The sequence below is a fragment of the Electrophorus electricus genome, chromosome 1 (assembly GCF_041902795.1).
Source record: "Electrophorus electricus isolate QZ-2024a chromosome 1, ASM4190279v1, whole genome shotgun sequence".
Classification (NCBI taxonomy): domain Eukaryota; kingdom Metazoa; phylum Chordata; class Actinopteri; order Gymnotiformes; family Gymnotidae; genus Electrophorus; species Electrophorus electricus.
This window is the reverse complement of record NC_137497.1, coordinates 31,438,108-31,456,061: the sequence shown is the minus strand read 5'-3', so window position 1 is coordinate 31,456,061 and position 17,954 is coordinate 31,438,108. Positions and strand designations below refer to the sequence as shown.

At 47.2% G+C, this 17,954-nt stretch overlaps 1 protein-coding gene across 5 annotated transcripts in view; it reads right to left on the bottom strand.

Moving 5' to 3' along the window:
- oxr1a (oxidation resistance 1a) overlaps positions 1 to 17,954 on the bottom strand; it is a 108,161-nt gene that overhangs the window by 53,281 nt on the left and 36,926 nt on the right. For 4 of the 5 annotated variants that reach the window (XM_027009529.3, XM_035525886.2, XM_081715108.1 and 1 more), the window contains one exon: positions 6,668 to 6,861. In XM_027009529.3, the coding sequence (XP_026865330.2) occupies positions 6,668 to 6,861 (194 nt within the window). Of the gene's footprint in view, positions 1 to 3,937; positions 4,123 to 6,667; positions 6,862 to 17,954 lie in introns of those variants that run through there. The other variant, XM_081715109.1, reaches the window with a different exon arrangement.

The window sequence follows — 17,954 nt, the reverse complement described above, 5'->3', positions numbered from 1 at the left end:
CTGAGCTGTCTCACCTCCTGCCCATGGACAGAAAACAGGATCCCTGTGGTGTGACGACGCCTAGCAACACTGTCCATAAAATGCCACCAACTCAGGCTTGCCACCCCTGCCTGACCCTCTGACCTTTCCCTCCAGTCTTCCAGGACATTCTTAGTGTCATAAATCCACAGACTGGAATGCAGGAACCTTCTCCCAGCCTGGTTATACTCCTGGAACCATGACTCGAAATTCCATCAGACTTCAATTTACCAGGACATCCAAACATTTCTGTGCACATCCCAAGGACGAAGACACTTCCACACGAACGCATCTGCAGAAGCTGTCAATATGTACATTCAATTCTTTTCTCTTACAAAGGTACATTGTGCCAAATGAAGAGCAGAAATGCTGATATATATACACGTTTCTGTTCCCACAGGTTTAAGTTTAGCATGGTGTTCCCATGTCCTCAAAGGGTGCAATACGCTCCAGTAATGTCTGGTTATCTAGCGTAATCCTCAAATTGTGATGTCTATTCATTTGCATAATTTGTCCATTGTTTCCTTATTCTCTTCATTGCTTGTTCATTATTATTCATTATAATTAACTTCATTAAAATGTTGCTTACCTCATGCTTATCGTAAACAAAATCGTTAACCAAGTCCAATTGTGTTTGCTAGAAATCTTCTTATATGAACCAATTAGACAAGTTATATAGATCAAAAGTTAGCAGTTTGTAGCTTCAAGATAGTGGGAAAGGAATTAAAATGATTGCGTAATCGCTTTGCATATTCCACGTGTGTGTATGACACTCCACCACTTCATAAACTTCATTCAAAGACTGTGAGGTTTGGAATAGTTTAAGAAATATGTTTGATTGTTTTACTCCATTTAATGAAGGTGACTGTGAACCTCCTTAGCATGCCCTAAAGGAATTTCCCCATCGTTAAAATGCACAAACTTTGATAAGAGGCATGCCCAATCCCTTGATGCATACCTGATTAAAAAAAGGGGTGTTGATAGTTTGAGAGGAGACAGAGGGGAAAAAAGGAAGCTTCTGCAAAGCTTACGCGAGAAGAAGCTAAGAAGTTTCGTTTGTTCCGAGGGACCGGGCAGACAGCTTCTCGCCAAGTCGATTAAAACAGACCCGAGTCATTTTAGTTTGTTTAATTCATCTTCAGTACTGGTTCATCTGAATTCGCCGATCACCTTTTTGGTGACCTACAGGCCCGCTCTTGATCAAGCAAACTCGTTTTTGTGTGCGCTGATGGAGACTGAGGTTTTGTTGTGCGTCTCTCTGACTGAGCCAGCTTTGGGAAACCGGTCCAGGGCTCAAGACCGAGCCGGGCCGTTTCATTGCTTGTGAACCAACCAAACTCTCCATTATCCGTTCAGATGGTTCGACGTGGTTGAAGCCACCCAAGCGTGGGTGAGGAGCTCATACGTTAATGTCTGTGCGTTAGAACTGGATGAGGTGACTTCTTTCACCCATCTGCTAAACAATGTTCAATTGGGTAGTTGATTTTTCTCACAGGTTAATAATAATCTTTAGTTATGTAATTTTTTAATATTTCATTTTTCTTCTTGTTTTAGCCACACTAGGCTCACCATTAATATTGTGTTGGATGATTTTGTTGTTTTTCTATAGCTCCATGTTAGAGGATTTGATACCTCTTGTCATTATTAACACATTTCTCAGTTTCCTTTATCTCCGATTACTCAGTAAACATATCCTTAGCTGCAGCGCTTGTGATTGTGAGCGGTATTCCAGCTAGACGGGAAATAATCACGTCGTCGCATTTGCTGCTTTTATGAGTTGAGGCCGAATTAACAATCATTAAGGAAATAATAATTAAAATGAATTCATTTTCCCTGCTAATCAGGGCAGTGCCCCCATTAATCCTCCCAATTTTGATGGTCAATTTATTAAGGTGTTAATATTGCTATAACTGTGTGAACTTAATAATGAGAAATAATGAGCTTCAGGTGTGTTTGTCAAATGCTTTCAGAAGCTTGTGAGGGGTGTCATGATTAATGAATGATTGAACATCCCATCAGTGACACCCACACTGATCACTCACCCGTGTCCCATTTGTGGGTTGTTACTGCTATGGTTATTGGCAAGATTCCTCCATGACTCAGACCAAGACTCCAATAACAACCCTCTCTAAGTGATGAGCTTTTGAGACCAAGATTAGTGTGCATTCACAGACCAACTGCAGACATCACCAATCAACTCCAGAATCCCAGTAATGCTAATGCAGGCCTTTAATCTTAATGAAATCTTAGAATTATGGATTATAGACTGCGCATCCAAAGTAGCGTGCCGTGACGTTAAACGCTTTCTGCACTGCAGACTGCCTGAAGCGCCGTGATGAGGAGAAGGAGCATCTCTGCCTTAATCAGTACAGCTGTTAATTTCCTGCCTTTGGAGCCTTCGGCTGTGGCCAGGTGCTAGAGACTGCCCTGCAGGAGCTGTCGTAGGCCTGTCAGGTGGGTTGGTAGCTGCCTGCGTCCTGCTGTCCTGCCTGAGCGCGAGCGTGTCCGCCCCCCAGCACCCGTTGCTAACTGAAAGGTCCCTCCCTGAAGAAGTCTAATTTCGCTCCGCTTTTGGTCTGATTCACTTCACTTTTGTGTACAAAAATACAGAACATAATATCTATTTTGCAGAATACAGAGGAGAGTGTGCTGAGAGAGAGAGAGAGAGAGAGAGAGAGAGCTGAGAGAGAGAGAGAGAGAGAGTGCTGAGAGAGAGAGAGAGAGAGAGAGAGAGAGTGCTGAGAGAGAGAGAGAGTGTGCACGTCACACTCCTGTTCTTCTGCCACTGTCTCTCCTCCATCAGGGGGCTTTCTTCCCGCTGCTAAAGCTCGGCCAGCTTCCTGATGGGGGAGCGGCGCCGCGGCGCCCCCTAGAGGGTCGTGTGCCGCCTGCCCATCTCCTCCCGCCTCCTCCCGCTTGCGCCGAGACGGCGGCGCAGCCGGCAACGCCTCCCCTCGCGCTTCCAGTCTGGAAAGAACGCCGTGTGTCCTCCAGTCGCACAACCACTGTTTGCACAGCAGACTCCATTGCGTAAGCTTCTGGTGAGCGTTTGTTTTTAAAAAGATTGGTCAGAGAACGATGTATGGCAGATACTGAGGTTGGAACAAAGTCCCTCGCTTCTGTTTTATTGTGCTATTAGTCCCTCATTTTGCACCACCATTTTGCTGTGTTTTCTATACACTTAAAAAAAATGTAGGCACTCATTTCAATAAAGTGGTTTAAATGCGGAAAAACGAGAAGTAGACGTCATTACCCACGCTGCCTCCAACTGCACGCATTTCTATTCATGGCTGTATAACACAGATCAATCACCTTAACACTACAGCAGTCTTACGCAACACTGCCTTACGTCGATTAAGGCGATGTCAGCCTTGTTATTTAATGCACCCTGAGCGCCTCTTTCCCAGTGTAGTCTGAGTCCCTCTAACTCTCCGCAGTACTGCACAGCTACCTACAACAGGCGAAAAGTCCTCGATCCTTCACACAACTGAAAATGATCTTCAATAAACAACAATAACAACAACAACAACTCCAAAGCCCTTCATTCCCTTGAGATGGGTGTGGTCTGGAGGCTCGCGCCAGGGCCAGGCATTAAAATGCAGCAGATGGAGCGGCTGGACGGCTTTAACGGCACCGCTGTCTCAGAGCCCAGGAGGGGGGCCCAGCACGGCGCCGGCAGCATCCAATGCGAATACATTAGTGCTCTCCTCCAATTAGAGGGATGAGTGCTCCGAGTGAGAGAGTCAGACTGCACTCCAACAACTTTCATTTTCTGCATTTATGTCCAATCCCCACAGTCGCTAAACCGTAAGACACAACATTCTGCCGTATTATTACAGGGCAATGTTACGCAGCTAATTTAACATTGCCTGAACCAAATGGCACAAAAGCACTTAATATGAAGGCAATATGAACGTACTTAACAACGGGTGAGACGGCGAAGCAATCCAAATAGCAGCCATTTACAACCATATGTTCTGTCTGCTACTGTCTCTTCAGTGCTACTTCAGTAATTCTCTTCCTCGCACACATCCTGCTTGATGTCCAGTCAAATCCCACGGACCTGGACCCGTACTCGGAATCCTGACAAACATAGTCCGTTATTGAGGCAGTTATGTGCTCCAAAACGGAAGGGAAGCAGCTCTCTCTCAAGTGAAGCGACCTCCCGGATCACTGATGAATGCTGTAACCAGACACCAGATATGTCCGAGGGCATTGCTCTGCCATAGTCATGCTTCCAGTGAACGGGGATTTCTTAACAGAAAACATTACAATGAACATAATCCCTAAAGGCTGTTTTATACCAGACGTGGTAACCTAAGCACGGCACAAGCAATATGTTAATGCTAATTAATGTAACCTTTGTTGGTGCATTTATGGTGTAATTTGATGGTATAACCGTTGGTCTGGTGCGATGATAAATATAATTGGATACCTCCTCTTCAGCTGGGCGTGAACAATGTGTTCCCTGTGTCATCCAATCGAAATGAAAAGTTTGATTGAGCTTCTTAACAAACTAACTAAACGAGTACGTGAGCAGAATATAGGCTAACAAAATGTAACTTTTTGTAGTAGTATGCAGTAAGTGAACAATACTCGGATGATGTACTGATGTACTACTACAAATATTCTAGTACATGAACAGAGCTTCGTGGTGTACTGCATCCTGCCATACAATGGTGGCAGAAAATCTTTCACAAGTGTGTGGAACCTTCGTACGTTCGCGTGACCTTGTAGTATGGTTTGCATTTTTCACATACTGGATACTATACTGCACACTACTACGGGGACCAGTATACACTATATATGGAGTACAGTACACAGTATGCAGTACAGAGTATGCAGTAAGCCATTTCGAACTTAGTCACGCACTGCATCACCCAAGTGTGATGGGACTGACGTGTCCCACTGAAAATGAATGGGATCAGACACCATAATGTCTTAAGAAACGGCTCATCTAATATGCCGTCACTGAAACACGCCCAGCTAGCAGGGGTGAGTCAGCACCATACCACGGTAGGTCATACTAAATGCTCAATTAACTTCACTTCTCCGTCAGCTGGGTACTTACATTGTCAGCATTTGGCAGACACTCTTATCCGACTTACAAATTACTTACAAATATATTTATCAAGACATCAGTATGCGCGTTGCGTAGGGTTGCTGCCTGTCCATTTTTCACTCTGTATGTCTCGTTTTGACTTCTATATGTCCTTTTTTTTTTTTTTTTTGCCATGTTCTCCCGAACTGCAGTGGGGTTTAGTTTGTCACTCCTCACTTTTTCCTTGTACCGGCAAAGTCAAATACAAAGTGCAGGTGGAAGACACCTTAGTGGTGAGTCCTATGGAATAGGAGGGTTCAGTTTTGGCTTGTAGACAAGGTGGCAACCCTAGTGCCGCCTGAGAAGCGTCGCTTTCTTAAGTCGTTCTTCAGTCTTGTGGCGTCTTGGGGTATTGGGGCGAAGCTCTATTCATCAGTACATGCCTTGTCCAGCCTGTGGGGAGCACGCACGGTCCGGACCAGATCAGAAAGAGAGGCTACACGAATGGGTTAACTGAGCTTCTGCTGTCTCCATCCAAAGGGGAACTGGGAGTGTTTAATGGTGTTTATACTCAATATAGTTCATTATTAACACATATGGACTGCAGTTCCATTGTTGAAGCACAAATTGCATCACTTCAAACTGGCAAACCATCAGTATTAGTGTTTTCTACTTTAATAGACAATGTCACTCAAAAATGCTAATTCTGCTAATCATAAATAAAAACTGGACTGGATGGCAGTGATGTAAAGTGAAACAGTGACAGTGATACAGTGATGTAAAATGATACAGTGAAATGGAGTGACACAGTGATTTGATACACAATTTGGTGATGCACAGTGATGCCGTGATGTGCACTGATACAGAGTGAGAGTGAAGTGCAGTGATGAGCACTGATGTGCAGTGATAGGCAGTGATACAGTGATGCACAGACAGAGTGATATGCAGTGATACAATGATCTGCCTTGATGTGCAGTGATGCAGTGAGGTGCGGTGATGACCAGCCTCGCTCCCGGATAGCTACTACAGAGTTTAGTTTCCACCCTACCATCTGATCCTATATCAGCTGTATAAGGTGTATTAGATTGAGTGCGGAGATGGAATCCGCAGGACAGGGAAGGCAGTTCTGTAGGAGGAGCACTGGTAACCACTGGCTTTGTGTTCTAGAAATGAGATTATTGAATGCGAGTCATTGTCTGCCAAGTTAATGTTCTCATTCACAGTCTGCCTTAGCCTATGGGGCCTTCACCAAGAGTACCACTCACACTAGATGAGATGAAGAAAGTATTCATGCCCTGCAAGCACTGGCTGCGCGGAGGGCCCTGCAGGGGCCAGTGTTAGTCAGAGCACTGGGGCAGAGTGTGAAGTGGGAGAGGAAGAGCGAGTATGAGGCTGGCTCGCAGCGCTGGAGTCAGAGTGTTCAGGCATCACTACAAGTCAGGTGAACAATGATAACCCATGGACACACACACACACACACACACACAAGTATGTTCAGTGACCCCCCCCCCCCCCGACACACACACACACACACACACACACACACACACACACACACACACACACACACACAATGTGCAAATCAGAAAAAGCCAGACGCTCGTTTACCTATGGTGTAGTCCCTTCTCAGTTCACCGCATCGGGGACTGCACCGCTGGGAGTTGGCTGTGTTGTTTTCCTGCACCTCGAATGTGGTTGTCCTGGCAACGGGTGGCGAGGACCGGTTGATGGACAGGCCTGGGAACAGACTGGCAGTGAAGCCCTGGGAGTTGATATCCACCGACTGCGATTTCTTCTGTAGCCTGTGTGGAGGAGAGAACCAAGCAGAGAACCCAACTCAGCCGGTGTGGGGGAGATCAGAGAACCCAACTCAGCCTGCGTGGGGGAGATCAGAGAACCCAACTCAGCCTGCGTGGGGGAGATCAGAGAACCCAACTCAGCTGGTGTGGGGGAGATCAGAGAACCCAACTCAGCCTGCGTGGGGGAGATCAGAGAACCCAACTCAGCCTGCGTGGGGGAGATCAGAGAACCCAACTCAGCCTGCGTGGGGGAGATCAGAGAACCCAACTCAGCCTGCGTGGGGGAGATCAGAGAACCCAACTCAGCCTGCGTGGGGGAGATCAGAGAACCCAACTCAGCCCAGTGCACATGACACTAGTGTGAGCAAAACAAGCATACAGTGCAACACAATATCAGCATGAAGGCTGGAACTCTAATCCATGATGACTGAAGGAGGATTCTTTCTGCCCTGAGCAAATACGTTTATCTAGTTATATCTTGATTACACACTGAGTGCATTTGTTTCATTGTGCCACACTCGCCTTAATAGACAGAGATGAGCAAGGAAGGCGGAGGTGACATTTTGACCCTGGCAGCTCCATCAGTTTGGTCGACCAAAGGCCAATCCGAATACAAATCGCTTGTTCTGGTCATTTTTCATGGTAATTGAGACACTTTAAGTGTTTGTCTCCTGGGGAATAACAAAAACACTGCCTTGGCCCAACATAAATCCAGCACATCATAAGCTTCTGGATACACACATAAGGCACCTGTCCTTGCTGTGCCTCAGTGGAGGCACTGCAGGTGGTGTTGATTAGCCAGGACATCGGGATCAGATACGTGCCATTTGCAAAAGGAAGCCATTAGCGAGCAGGCAAATATCGTGATATCGTGCATGTAACAATGGCATTTACCACGTACTCAAGAAGCCTTTTGTAACGGCGTCAAATCGGTGATAAAGGATACAAAAAACGTACAAGCGCGCGCATAAATTCGGTCAGTTGCCGGACTGGCCGGAGCTGCGTGGTCCGCGTGGAGCCGAGGCGGGAAACCGGACTGGTGCAAGACGCAGGATGCGAGACGAGACTGGGAATCTTTCCTGTGCGCGGTTACGATAGAGCGTGCAGTGACGCTGACTCGTCAGGCATTTGTGCACGTGCAAAAGCGTCATCCAGGCGATGGTGCACCCGCGGCGTGCGCGCGGGAGAGACAGAGTTCGTTCTTCTCAAAGGCGCGGCGGATGTCTCTTCGCTAACATTAATTAGTAATCACCGCATCGGAAGAGGCCAACTTTTATTAACGCATATTATCGATTGTGCAGGCGAGTGGAACGTTCAGAGCGCCTGCAGCCTCCTTTTCCCTTAAACAGGCAGAGACAGACGGAACCACTGAAACGCGGAAAACCGCTCCGCCTCGCTGACAGGCTGCGGGTTCAAACGCTTTCACGACTTTGGATCAGACGGCTGCAGGCGTTAATATACCTGCTTCTCACTGTATGTTGCTGGTGCAAGGTTAAATAACGTTAAACGAGGTTAAATACGGTTACATAAGGTGTCTCCTGGAGCGTCACATCCGTACGACATACATATTGCGATAAAGTTGCTATACATTGTAAACACTGCGTGTGTATGTGTATATATATATATATATATATAAAAATTCCTTGCAAATGTGCATTAGGAATACCGTGATATGACATAAGTTAAAGACCGGCCAACGTTTTAACGAAGGCAAATAATATTCTTTACGTCATGCGAATTCATCCAAAAACTTTTTTTTTTTAAATGTCCTTCATCAAGATTGTTTTCATTAGTTTAATTATGGGCCATTAAAACACCCACTGAACGCGCATGTGGGTTTGTCACACGGTTTATGTACCTAATGTATCCTTCCGCGGAGTCTATACTGCGAAGGGCAACATTGGGATAAAAATCAACAGACAGTGCACTGTGGAGCGCTACTATCTAGCGTGGCAGGAAATTGGTGTTACAATACATATATTACGGCTTTGCGGGTCACTCCGGCATGGCCGCAGCACTCCTCCCTTCTGCGATCCTGCCGATCCCGAAAGGGCTGACGGCATCGGGACTTAGAGGAGCCGGAGCGGGCCGACGGAAGACGTGGCTTGGAGTTGAGGCGGCGTGGCAATGCGGAGTGGTGGGGAGAACCCGAACACACGCACCTAAAAAATGATGTTTCTGTGGCAAACCAGACGCTTACAATGATTGCGTGGACTAGATTTCACGTTTAGTAGTGAAAATGACCGCGTCGAGTGCTCTCGATCAGGCTAACGAGGGGATGAGATTCCCAGGCTGGGGAGGAAGAGTACTCTCGCACCTCACACACGCACACAGTGCTCCAGAGCAGATACACACGACACTTAGCCTTCCAAACTCCCAATGGCAGTTTGTTTACTTTTCTCTTTTATGAGTCAGTAGAGCAAAGGGATTTGGGGACAGGGAGAGGAGGAGAGACAGCGCAAGAGAGAAAGCGAGCTGGAGAGACACAGGAAAATGAATGGGAGAGAGGGAGTGCGGAAGAAACTCAGAGGGAGAGAGACAGAAAGGGAGAGGAGAGAGAGGAAGTGAGAGAGCACAAATGACAGCAGAACAGCTTGCCAAGCATGAAAAAAAAAAAGTCCCACAACCCCTTGCAAAAGTACAGAAATGAGTGAGTGTTACTTATTATGACAGTAAATGGATGCGGTATTTCTAAAAATAGCAGTTGTCATAACCCGAGGCAACGATGGACGCCTACTCTTGTGAAGTACAGATGAAGGGCCATTTGAAACTTGATCATAATTTTATAGTCGCGTGTGCATGTAATAAATGCCTGTGTAATACAGCATTTAGCTACCTGACTGAGGAGCAAGACGCCAGTGGCTGTGTTGGCCTTATCTTTGCTGACGTGTGTGCTCTCAGAGTCATGGTGCAGATTCCTCAGTAAATTCCTCTGCTCACCCCCCCCTCAATCCCTCTATCACACCCCTGCACACTAGCTCGGGGCCATAAGCTACCCCGTGCCGCGCCCTACACCCAGCCGGCCGGAAAGACCCCACACCGAGGCCCCGCCCACCGGCTCATGCCCGTTGCCGACCCCTCTGCCCAATCGCAAGCGTCGTCTTGTTCTGGCTGCAAGTTCCCCGTCTGGTTCGGGTTACGTCCGGCGCGTCGAAGACGATGGAGTCCTCCTCTCCCCCTCGCAGTTCTTCTTCTTCTTTGCGTGCCGCTTGGCGCCATCGATTGGCATCAGAGGAGTAACCGGAGTCCGGTTCATAGAGACCCGAGCCCAGAAGGCAAAGCAAAGACGGGCTCGCTGGGCACGCGGCCGCTGTAGCCAGCCATACCGAGCAGACAGCCAGACAGTGGCACTGACGCCATGTCCCCGAACTCCCGCTGCAGCAGACGCCAAAATGGAAAATAAGTCTGGAAACCCGGGCTCAGCGGGTCTCTCCCTCTCCCTTTCTGTTATTCTCTTTCTCTCTGACCCTGTCTGTCGCTCTCCCACTCTACGCTGCATGATGTGCAAGAACCGGATCTTCAGTCACTTCTCCGATACCAGTCAACGGCGCCAGGCCGCCGGTTACTCCCTGCTCAGAGGGCACGAGAAGGAGAGGAGAAGTGTGTGTGTGTGTGTGTGGGGGGGGGGAGGAAAGTCTCCAGCTACCCCTTGAGACCAGATGTAAACAAAACAGCTCCATTCTAAACACCACCACCACAAGCAGCTTGAGCCTTGTGGGGGCTCTAATTAAAAGAACTCCTTGTGTTGGGATCCGTGTGTCAGAATCGCGGCCGCATGCCTGTTTGATTAAATGCCATTTCCTCTGCAAACACCAACGAGATTACCTCACTGAGAATAAAAACACCACCACCACCACCACCAAGCACTGGCACAAAGGACCTCGCTATGGCTGTTAGAGTTCGCTTTGACACTAGTTCCAACCAGTGCTACTCACAGTAAATCCATGCCAAAAGAATGCTGGGACAGCCACAGAATGTCTTCGCGTCAGCCACAGCCTGAGCATGAAGCCAGGGTTACAGTACGACAGATGGCCTGGGTGTCAGTGGCGTAACGGCGAGCTCGTATCCGGGGTGCGTATTCATCGCTCTTGCGCCTTTTCCCTCTCTCAGCCAACAGTCCTGGCTGGAGCCTGGCCGAGGGGGGCCCTTTGGTGTTGGGGGTACCAAGAGCCTCTGGGTTGAGTTGAGGGGAACGGGTGGATGACTCACGGCTGAAAGCAAAGCTCCCTTTCTTTTCATGTGTGGCAGGCCAGGGAGGAAGAGGAGAAGGGTGTACTCACAAGGGAATGCTGCCCGGTTGGCGTAGACTGCTATCTCCCAGGGGCTAGCTGAAAGAGTTGGATAGTAAGGCGAGGGAGGGTGGAGTGGACTCGGGGACAGTTGGCGATTTGTTCTCCTTCTACCCATCGAGTCTACTACCCAAGCCCCAGCCGGTATGGGAATCGGAACCACTCTGTAGGGATTCACAGAGTTTGGAAAAGCTAGGGTCTTACAAGATGGGGAATTTGGGACAAAGTCGATTCTCGCTTATCTCTCCCAGCAAGATGGATTAGGATCCCGGAAAAGCAGATGGCAGCGGGCGGGGTTGGGGGGGTTGGATAGAACAAAGCACGTAAGGCCTGTCAAGAAGCGGACGCTCATGGACCTGACCACGACCAGTGTCGTGGTGTGCCACCTTTTTTCTGAGGTAAAACGCGACTGTAATTACGCCTGTGTGTCCTGTTACTGCGGCGCAGAGAACCGGAGATGGCGAAAACAGAGCCGCCACAAAAGGCTCGCGAAAGGTGACGCTTATCTCCTCACGGCTGTTTAAGACAATGGCCCCTGGGGCAGCGTTACGGCAGGCCGGCCACGAACAAACACAACACCTGATGCCATGGGCGTAACTTTGCTTCGAAAAGTGCTGGGGAGAAGAACATGGCCCAGGACCTGCTATTGCGCTCAACTCGGCTGCCCCTCAGATTTGCGTTCGAGGCCTCACTGTGCGTTCGCTGAAAAGAAATCTGTGCTGGGACCAAAAGGAAGGTGGATCACGAAAAGGTTTTATGGCTGTGCTTGTCAAGGCATTGAACAACACAAGAAATATCAGTTCTCACACAGCTGACGTACGGTGACGTCACATTGGACACGTGGGACCAAATACATGATCTTAGTACTGTTTTCACAGACTATTTGGACAGACATTGGCAGCAAGATGTTAAAATAGTATACACTAAAAGTGGCAGGGACAAACTCAGCCATCTCAGAGTGATGTGGACGTGTCTGACGCCTTAATTGAGTGAAGGAACGATAGGGATTGAATATGTCCTGATAAGTATTTATCTCTGCAGCTTTGTGACTGTGGAAGAACGCTTTATTGGTGTGAATCATATTCCTTCCAATCGATATGTAGTTTAAAGTGGCATTTAGTAGACAGAAGAAAAAGAACCTGGGGGGGGGGTAATCGGGCTGCAGTCTGATCGCTGCCTTAACGGCGCTTAATCAAATTCCACTTCATCTTCATTACAAAATTTCCATAAATGATATGAGCAGCATTTACTTCCAGAACACAGCCGGTTTTACATTTTTTGCCTCAAAGCTTTGAACACTGATTAACCTGTGGTAAGAATGTGAAGAACATGGTGAATCTCAGCAGATGAATTTGGGTCTACGTGGGCCCCAGCTGACCGGCGCTATGCTGTCCGGGAGAGCTGGGGGCTGCCGGCAGGTCTCAGTGCTGGGTGAAGTCATCTCTCTGGGACACTTTAATGGACATTTCCACTGATGTGTGGGTGGGTGATGAGCAAACAGTAGTCAGTCACGCGACACTGAAGAATACGGCCATGTTCCCGCTCCAGCAGATGGAGGAGCTAAAAAAATGGCCAAGGAAAAGTTTACAATGTAGGCGACGTCGGCCGGATCAATACACGTTACATTTTTTCCTCTTTTTCTCCTCCCTCTGGGATTTGAAGCAACACCTTGTAAACCTTGGTTGGAGCCAGCAGAAAACCCCACATCTTTTTAAATGTTTTAGCCTTTTTGTGTGCATGTTCTTTCGTTTTATTTGATTACCAGTAAATGCATTCTGCTTAGCCAGAACTACAGTAGTGTGAAATCGGAAGTACACTCTATGAAAAGGGTCGTCTTTATCATCAATGTTTGTCTTTTTTGGCATTGTTTGGCTGTGTTTTTGTTACTATTGATGAAATATCCATGTATCCAAATATGTTGAAAAGCACACACTTTTTGATGGGTTGAACTCATTTTCCCCTGGCGATGTACAGAAAAAGTGTCAGTCTGAAATGGCACTTGTTCGGGGCTATTATGTCATCACTGAAATGCCTCGCGGTTGCTCTCTCCCTCTCAGCTGTCAGGCTTGACACCAGACGCTCACAGAACCACACTGAAACTAAGGTTACCCGAGATGACGGACATTTCAAGACTATGCCTTGTAAAAGGGTTCTTTTGCTGCAGATACACTTTTCACGGAAGATATAAAGTCAACAGATGAAGCTTTGGAAGAAGCCCCGTCATTTCTGTCTGTCTAACCAACCCCCAGGAACATTAGCTTCTTACTCATTCCTTCAAATAAGAACATTTAGAGCAAATTATACCACTTGCTACACCAAACAGCATGGCAAACTCCTGAAAGTGAAGAACAATATTTCAAAAAAAGTGAATTTATGCAGGTTTGCGACATATTTACACAGCTCGTGCCAGAGCTTACTGCTGCGCTTTCCGTCAGACTCTCCCCATCTGCTTCTGCTTGGTAACGCAATAACTAAGGGACCACTGTACCCTGAAGAGCAGGGGAAACAACCCTTTCAGTGAGTGGGCAGATTTGTTGTGAATTAGATCTGCATTGTTCTCTTCTCATCACATTTTGATGGGATCTTTCATTCTCAGCGGGGCTTTGTCTGCAGCTGCCAGTCTGCCGGAGCGCTCGTTTGCCACGGGCTCCACGCTGGGCTTCCTTTATTTCCAGTCCCCGTGCCTTGCGCCTCCCTCTCCCTCTCTTTCTGCGTCTGCCTCTCCTCCTGCCTCTGCCTTCCCTTCTCTCATCCTCTCTTTCTGCCTCGGCCTCCAGCGGCAGACGGCAGCTCGAGATCGCCAGACTGTCACGCTTTGTGCGTCGCCGTGGGACGTCTCACCAGGCCGTGAAGGAAACTAAGGTCTGCGCCGGCATGCGTAGTCCTGCACAGGTGTGCGGTACTGGTAGAATCTTTTCATCGCAGGTAGAATTCTCAAGAAATTCACCATGAAAAAGCCTATTCCTAATGGCCTTATTGTAGAGAGAGAACGTGACCATCACACAATAACTTCTCATTAACTGCTCATTACTTCCATCCCAAAATAGTGTCCTGAGCATATTAGGAGCTCAATTGCTAACGTTCTGACTTCACCTCTTCCTGTTCCTTCTTGAAATACTCCTCTGTATTGTGCCTCACTTTGAGCAGTTGTAGACGACGTTTTTTATTGCTTCGTTTTGTTTATTGTTTGTAGGGTTGTAAACTCTGTCTTTTTTTTGTAAGCGTGATCGCTGTGGTTATTTGGAGTTCAACTCACATCAGGGGTCTTTGGAAGCACATGGTCAATGTGTGAACAGCTCATGGTCAGCACATCTCAGCCTATACAATCACTCTAGGGAGTGTGGGATCCTACATGATCGATAAATGATTTTCCATTTGGGGAAGGGCTTCTTGCATTTATCACGTACAACATGTTTCACATGCAAGTGATGTTATATAAACAGGGAAATACCAGCTACTCTCCAGTGCCAAGACTTACATTCTCATTTATAAGGCAAACGGGTTTGGAGTTTTATTTCATCATTAAATTCAATGAAACTTTAGCCAATAACTACACTAACCGAAGATACTCATGGGCTTAATCAATTTGCAGCTTAAAGTGGGACGTTCCGAGAGGAACAGATTTCTTGTCAGATTGTTCCGCTTGCTGTACATCACACCCTTCATGGTGGACACGGTTAATGTGGTTGGATAAAGAGTTAGCAGAAGCCCTTTCTGAGGGTCTCTGCTCATTATGATCTTTCTAAGAAGCACACGTAGAATGGCCCTCTACACCCCAAATGCCCTAACAGACACGTCATGTGTTACACATCCGGGGCCGACACGATGGACCTGGGGCTCTCGTACCTCACTGCCTGCTTCCTTATTCTGGACTGGACTCTTGTAGATAAGGAGCGTGGTGGCGCTTGGTGCAGCGGTTCTGAGCATGTCGGGGATAGAGCGGCGCTGCTCACAAAAACACGCCCAGCACACTGACACGCCCACCTCACTGTAGCCACATGCCAGCTGGGGGGGGGGGGGGTTGGTGAGAGGCTTTGTGGAGCAGGAAGCTTCACTATTTACTGATTGTGCCTCACAATAAATCACAACAGGGAGAATAAACTTGACGCTTACTCTGCTATTCATTTTCCCAATTCTGTCAGTGTGGCACAGGCAGACTGTTGGCTCAGATAAGAGCGTGGAAATGGGGAGACATGCACACCTCAGAGGATATGGCTCTTTCATTGCAGATGCCTCTCTCTCTCTCTCTCTCTCTCTCTCTCTCTTTCTCCCTCTCTCTGGCCTCCATCAGTCTAACTGCAGTCTCACAGTCCGCTCCAGTTGCTAGCCACACTCCTGCTCTCCTGCGCTCTTATTGGTGGAGAGTGGTGGGTGACTGTAAATGCAATTGGACAAGGACTTTGATGAATTCAGTATGAGGCAAAGGCAAGATTGAGTCGCTGCAGAGAAAGCCAGGAGAGCAGGCAGTGTGTGCGCGCACACACACACACACACACACACACACACACACACACACACACACACACACACACACACGTTACAGTGCTCCCTAGCACATTTCCCCAAACAGATTCATCTTCTTTTCCAGATACTAAAGCCCTATGATTTACTGAACTGGCCTCCAGAATCTTCCCTTTGATCGAGACACACAGGCATATTCAGTTTCAGATCAATAAGTAAAAAGAAAATCAGGGGAATGTGGGAAGAGGCACATGGGAAAAACAAAACCAAGGAAGACGGAAGAGAGCCCAAACCTGACAGGCCACGTCCCCCGCATCCGGGATAAGTTGAGGTAATAGTTCAGAGCTACACCAACCTTGCTATGCTTTCACCACACTGGACGTCTGCTCTGCCACTCAAACTGACTCTCTAATCTGACCCCGAACCCTTATCAGTCTTTCCTGCAGCTCGTTGAGTCATCAAGGCATCATGCTGTCCAGAATCCTCGATCTGTAGCTTCACAACCGTTTCAACAGCAGACTGCAGGACAAACCGTATGTCCACGCTCAGGCAGGTCAAAGGTCACGCTTCCCACGTGGCTGACCAATATGTGCTCATTTCGTGCTAGTCTAAGCTAAAAAAACAACAACAGCATTTTGGCTTGAAGCAGGACAAATTCGTATGACTGAGACTTTGGCTGCGAATAGGTTTGGGTTACAGAGATGACACACTCTTCCTATGCAGGGGGGGGTCTGCAACAAGATGAAGGCAATCTCATTTGTTTAGGGTGCATCCTTATTAACGTCTCAAACGAGCACGGACCCTCTCTCAGCCCAGATATGCGCCCCTGAGACCCAACTACACCCACACACAAACTGCTATGACTGCTCAAGAGAAGAACAAAGCGCACTGTTGTGTCCCTGGTGCAGTGGCACTGCGGGGCAGGCCGAGGTGGCAAAGGCCATGGGACAGCCGGTCAGAAGCCTAACAGGCTAACAGGCTAAAGCATGACGGTTTCTGACACCATGGACTGCTGTAAGGAACAGAACAGCTGATGGGCCATTAACACCAGGACAGAGCAGCTGATGGGGCATTGACCCTTTAAAGCTGAGAAAAACAGCCCCCTCCCCTACCCCGGGCCATTTCTGAACATTGATCCACTTCCCTTTAAATGATGCAATATTTTACTGCAATTATTTTGACATGAAAAAGAACACAATGAAACAAAGCTGAATATTTCATTTCTGTCATGTTACCATTTTATACAAGTGAACAGATGTGCACAAATAGAATCACACTTCACTGGCTTCTTATTGGTCGTCCAAGTGGAATGTTTCCCATATTACATGCTGCGCAGGATCTGGATCCAGGCTTACATATCTGGATCCTTGATCACATATATGTCTACGCTTGTTGGGAAACCTTCGCACTGATGGTAGAAATATTAGGCTCCCTTCATATAGCCCTAGAACAACCAGCACCACACACTAAAAGCTCCACTTTCACAGGCAGTTTACTGTTTTACTGTGTTTACTGTGCTGAGAACTTGTCACATTCACCAAATTGCTCATATTCGGCATTTCTCATCTTCTCTCTAAGCTGCAAACAAAGTTTACGAGTTGTATTGTACAACTGTTCATCAAAGAAAAAATGCATTGATTTATTTAATAAGCTTAAATATGAGTTTGGAAAAATAAATTAAATTTCATGTTATTATTATCCTCGACAGGGGTGTTTGACTTTTTTTTCCTGCTTTCTCTGATCTAAACCTAAATCACAAATTTACGTAGTCACAAATGAGTATTCAATTAAAATTTCCCTGATGCCGTTTAACAGCTCGTGATGATTCAGTGTCCATGGAAAGGTGCTCTGTTGGAATGCCTGCTGGTGCAACATTACCTGTCTTGACTGGTATTTTCTCCTTCACCTCCCCCCCCCCGAGCCTCTGTTGTGTTAGTCAGGTACCATCTTGAGTGGCTAGTCTTTGTTATAATATAATTTCATATCTTTTATTATTTCTACAACGGTCTGCTGGTGCCAACGAGACCACCACGAGTGTCTTTCACTTTCCATTTCTTGGCTTTTGCAGCTCTCAATTCCACTGCTAATGTCGTCATAATGATATGTGCTGGTCTGCTGGTGTCTGAAAGCAAGAATATTTTAATACATTTTTACCCCAAGAGTATATTTTTATGAATGCCATTCCCAGACCAGACAGGCCATAGCACTACTTTATAAGGCATTTTTGGGATGTAAAAATATGCTTATTCACGATTCTCATGAACACGTGGTCTTGAACGAACAGAGCCGTTTAAGTTTTGGATACACTGGTGAAAGTTTATGAACTTATTAACATTGGGCCACATC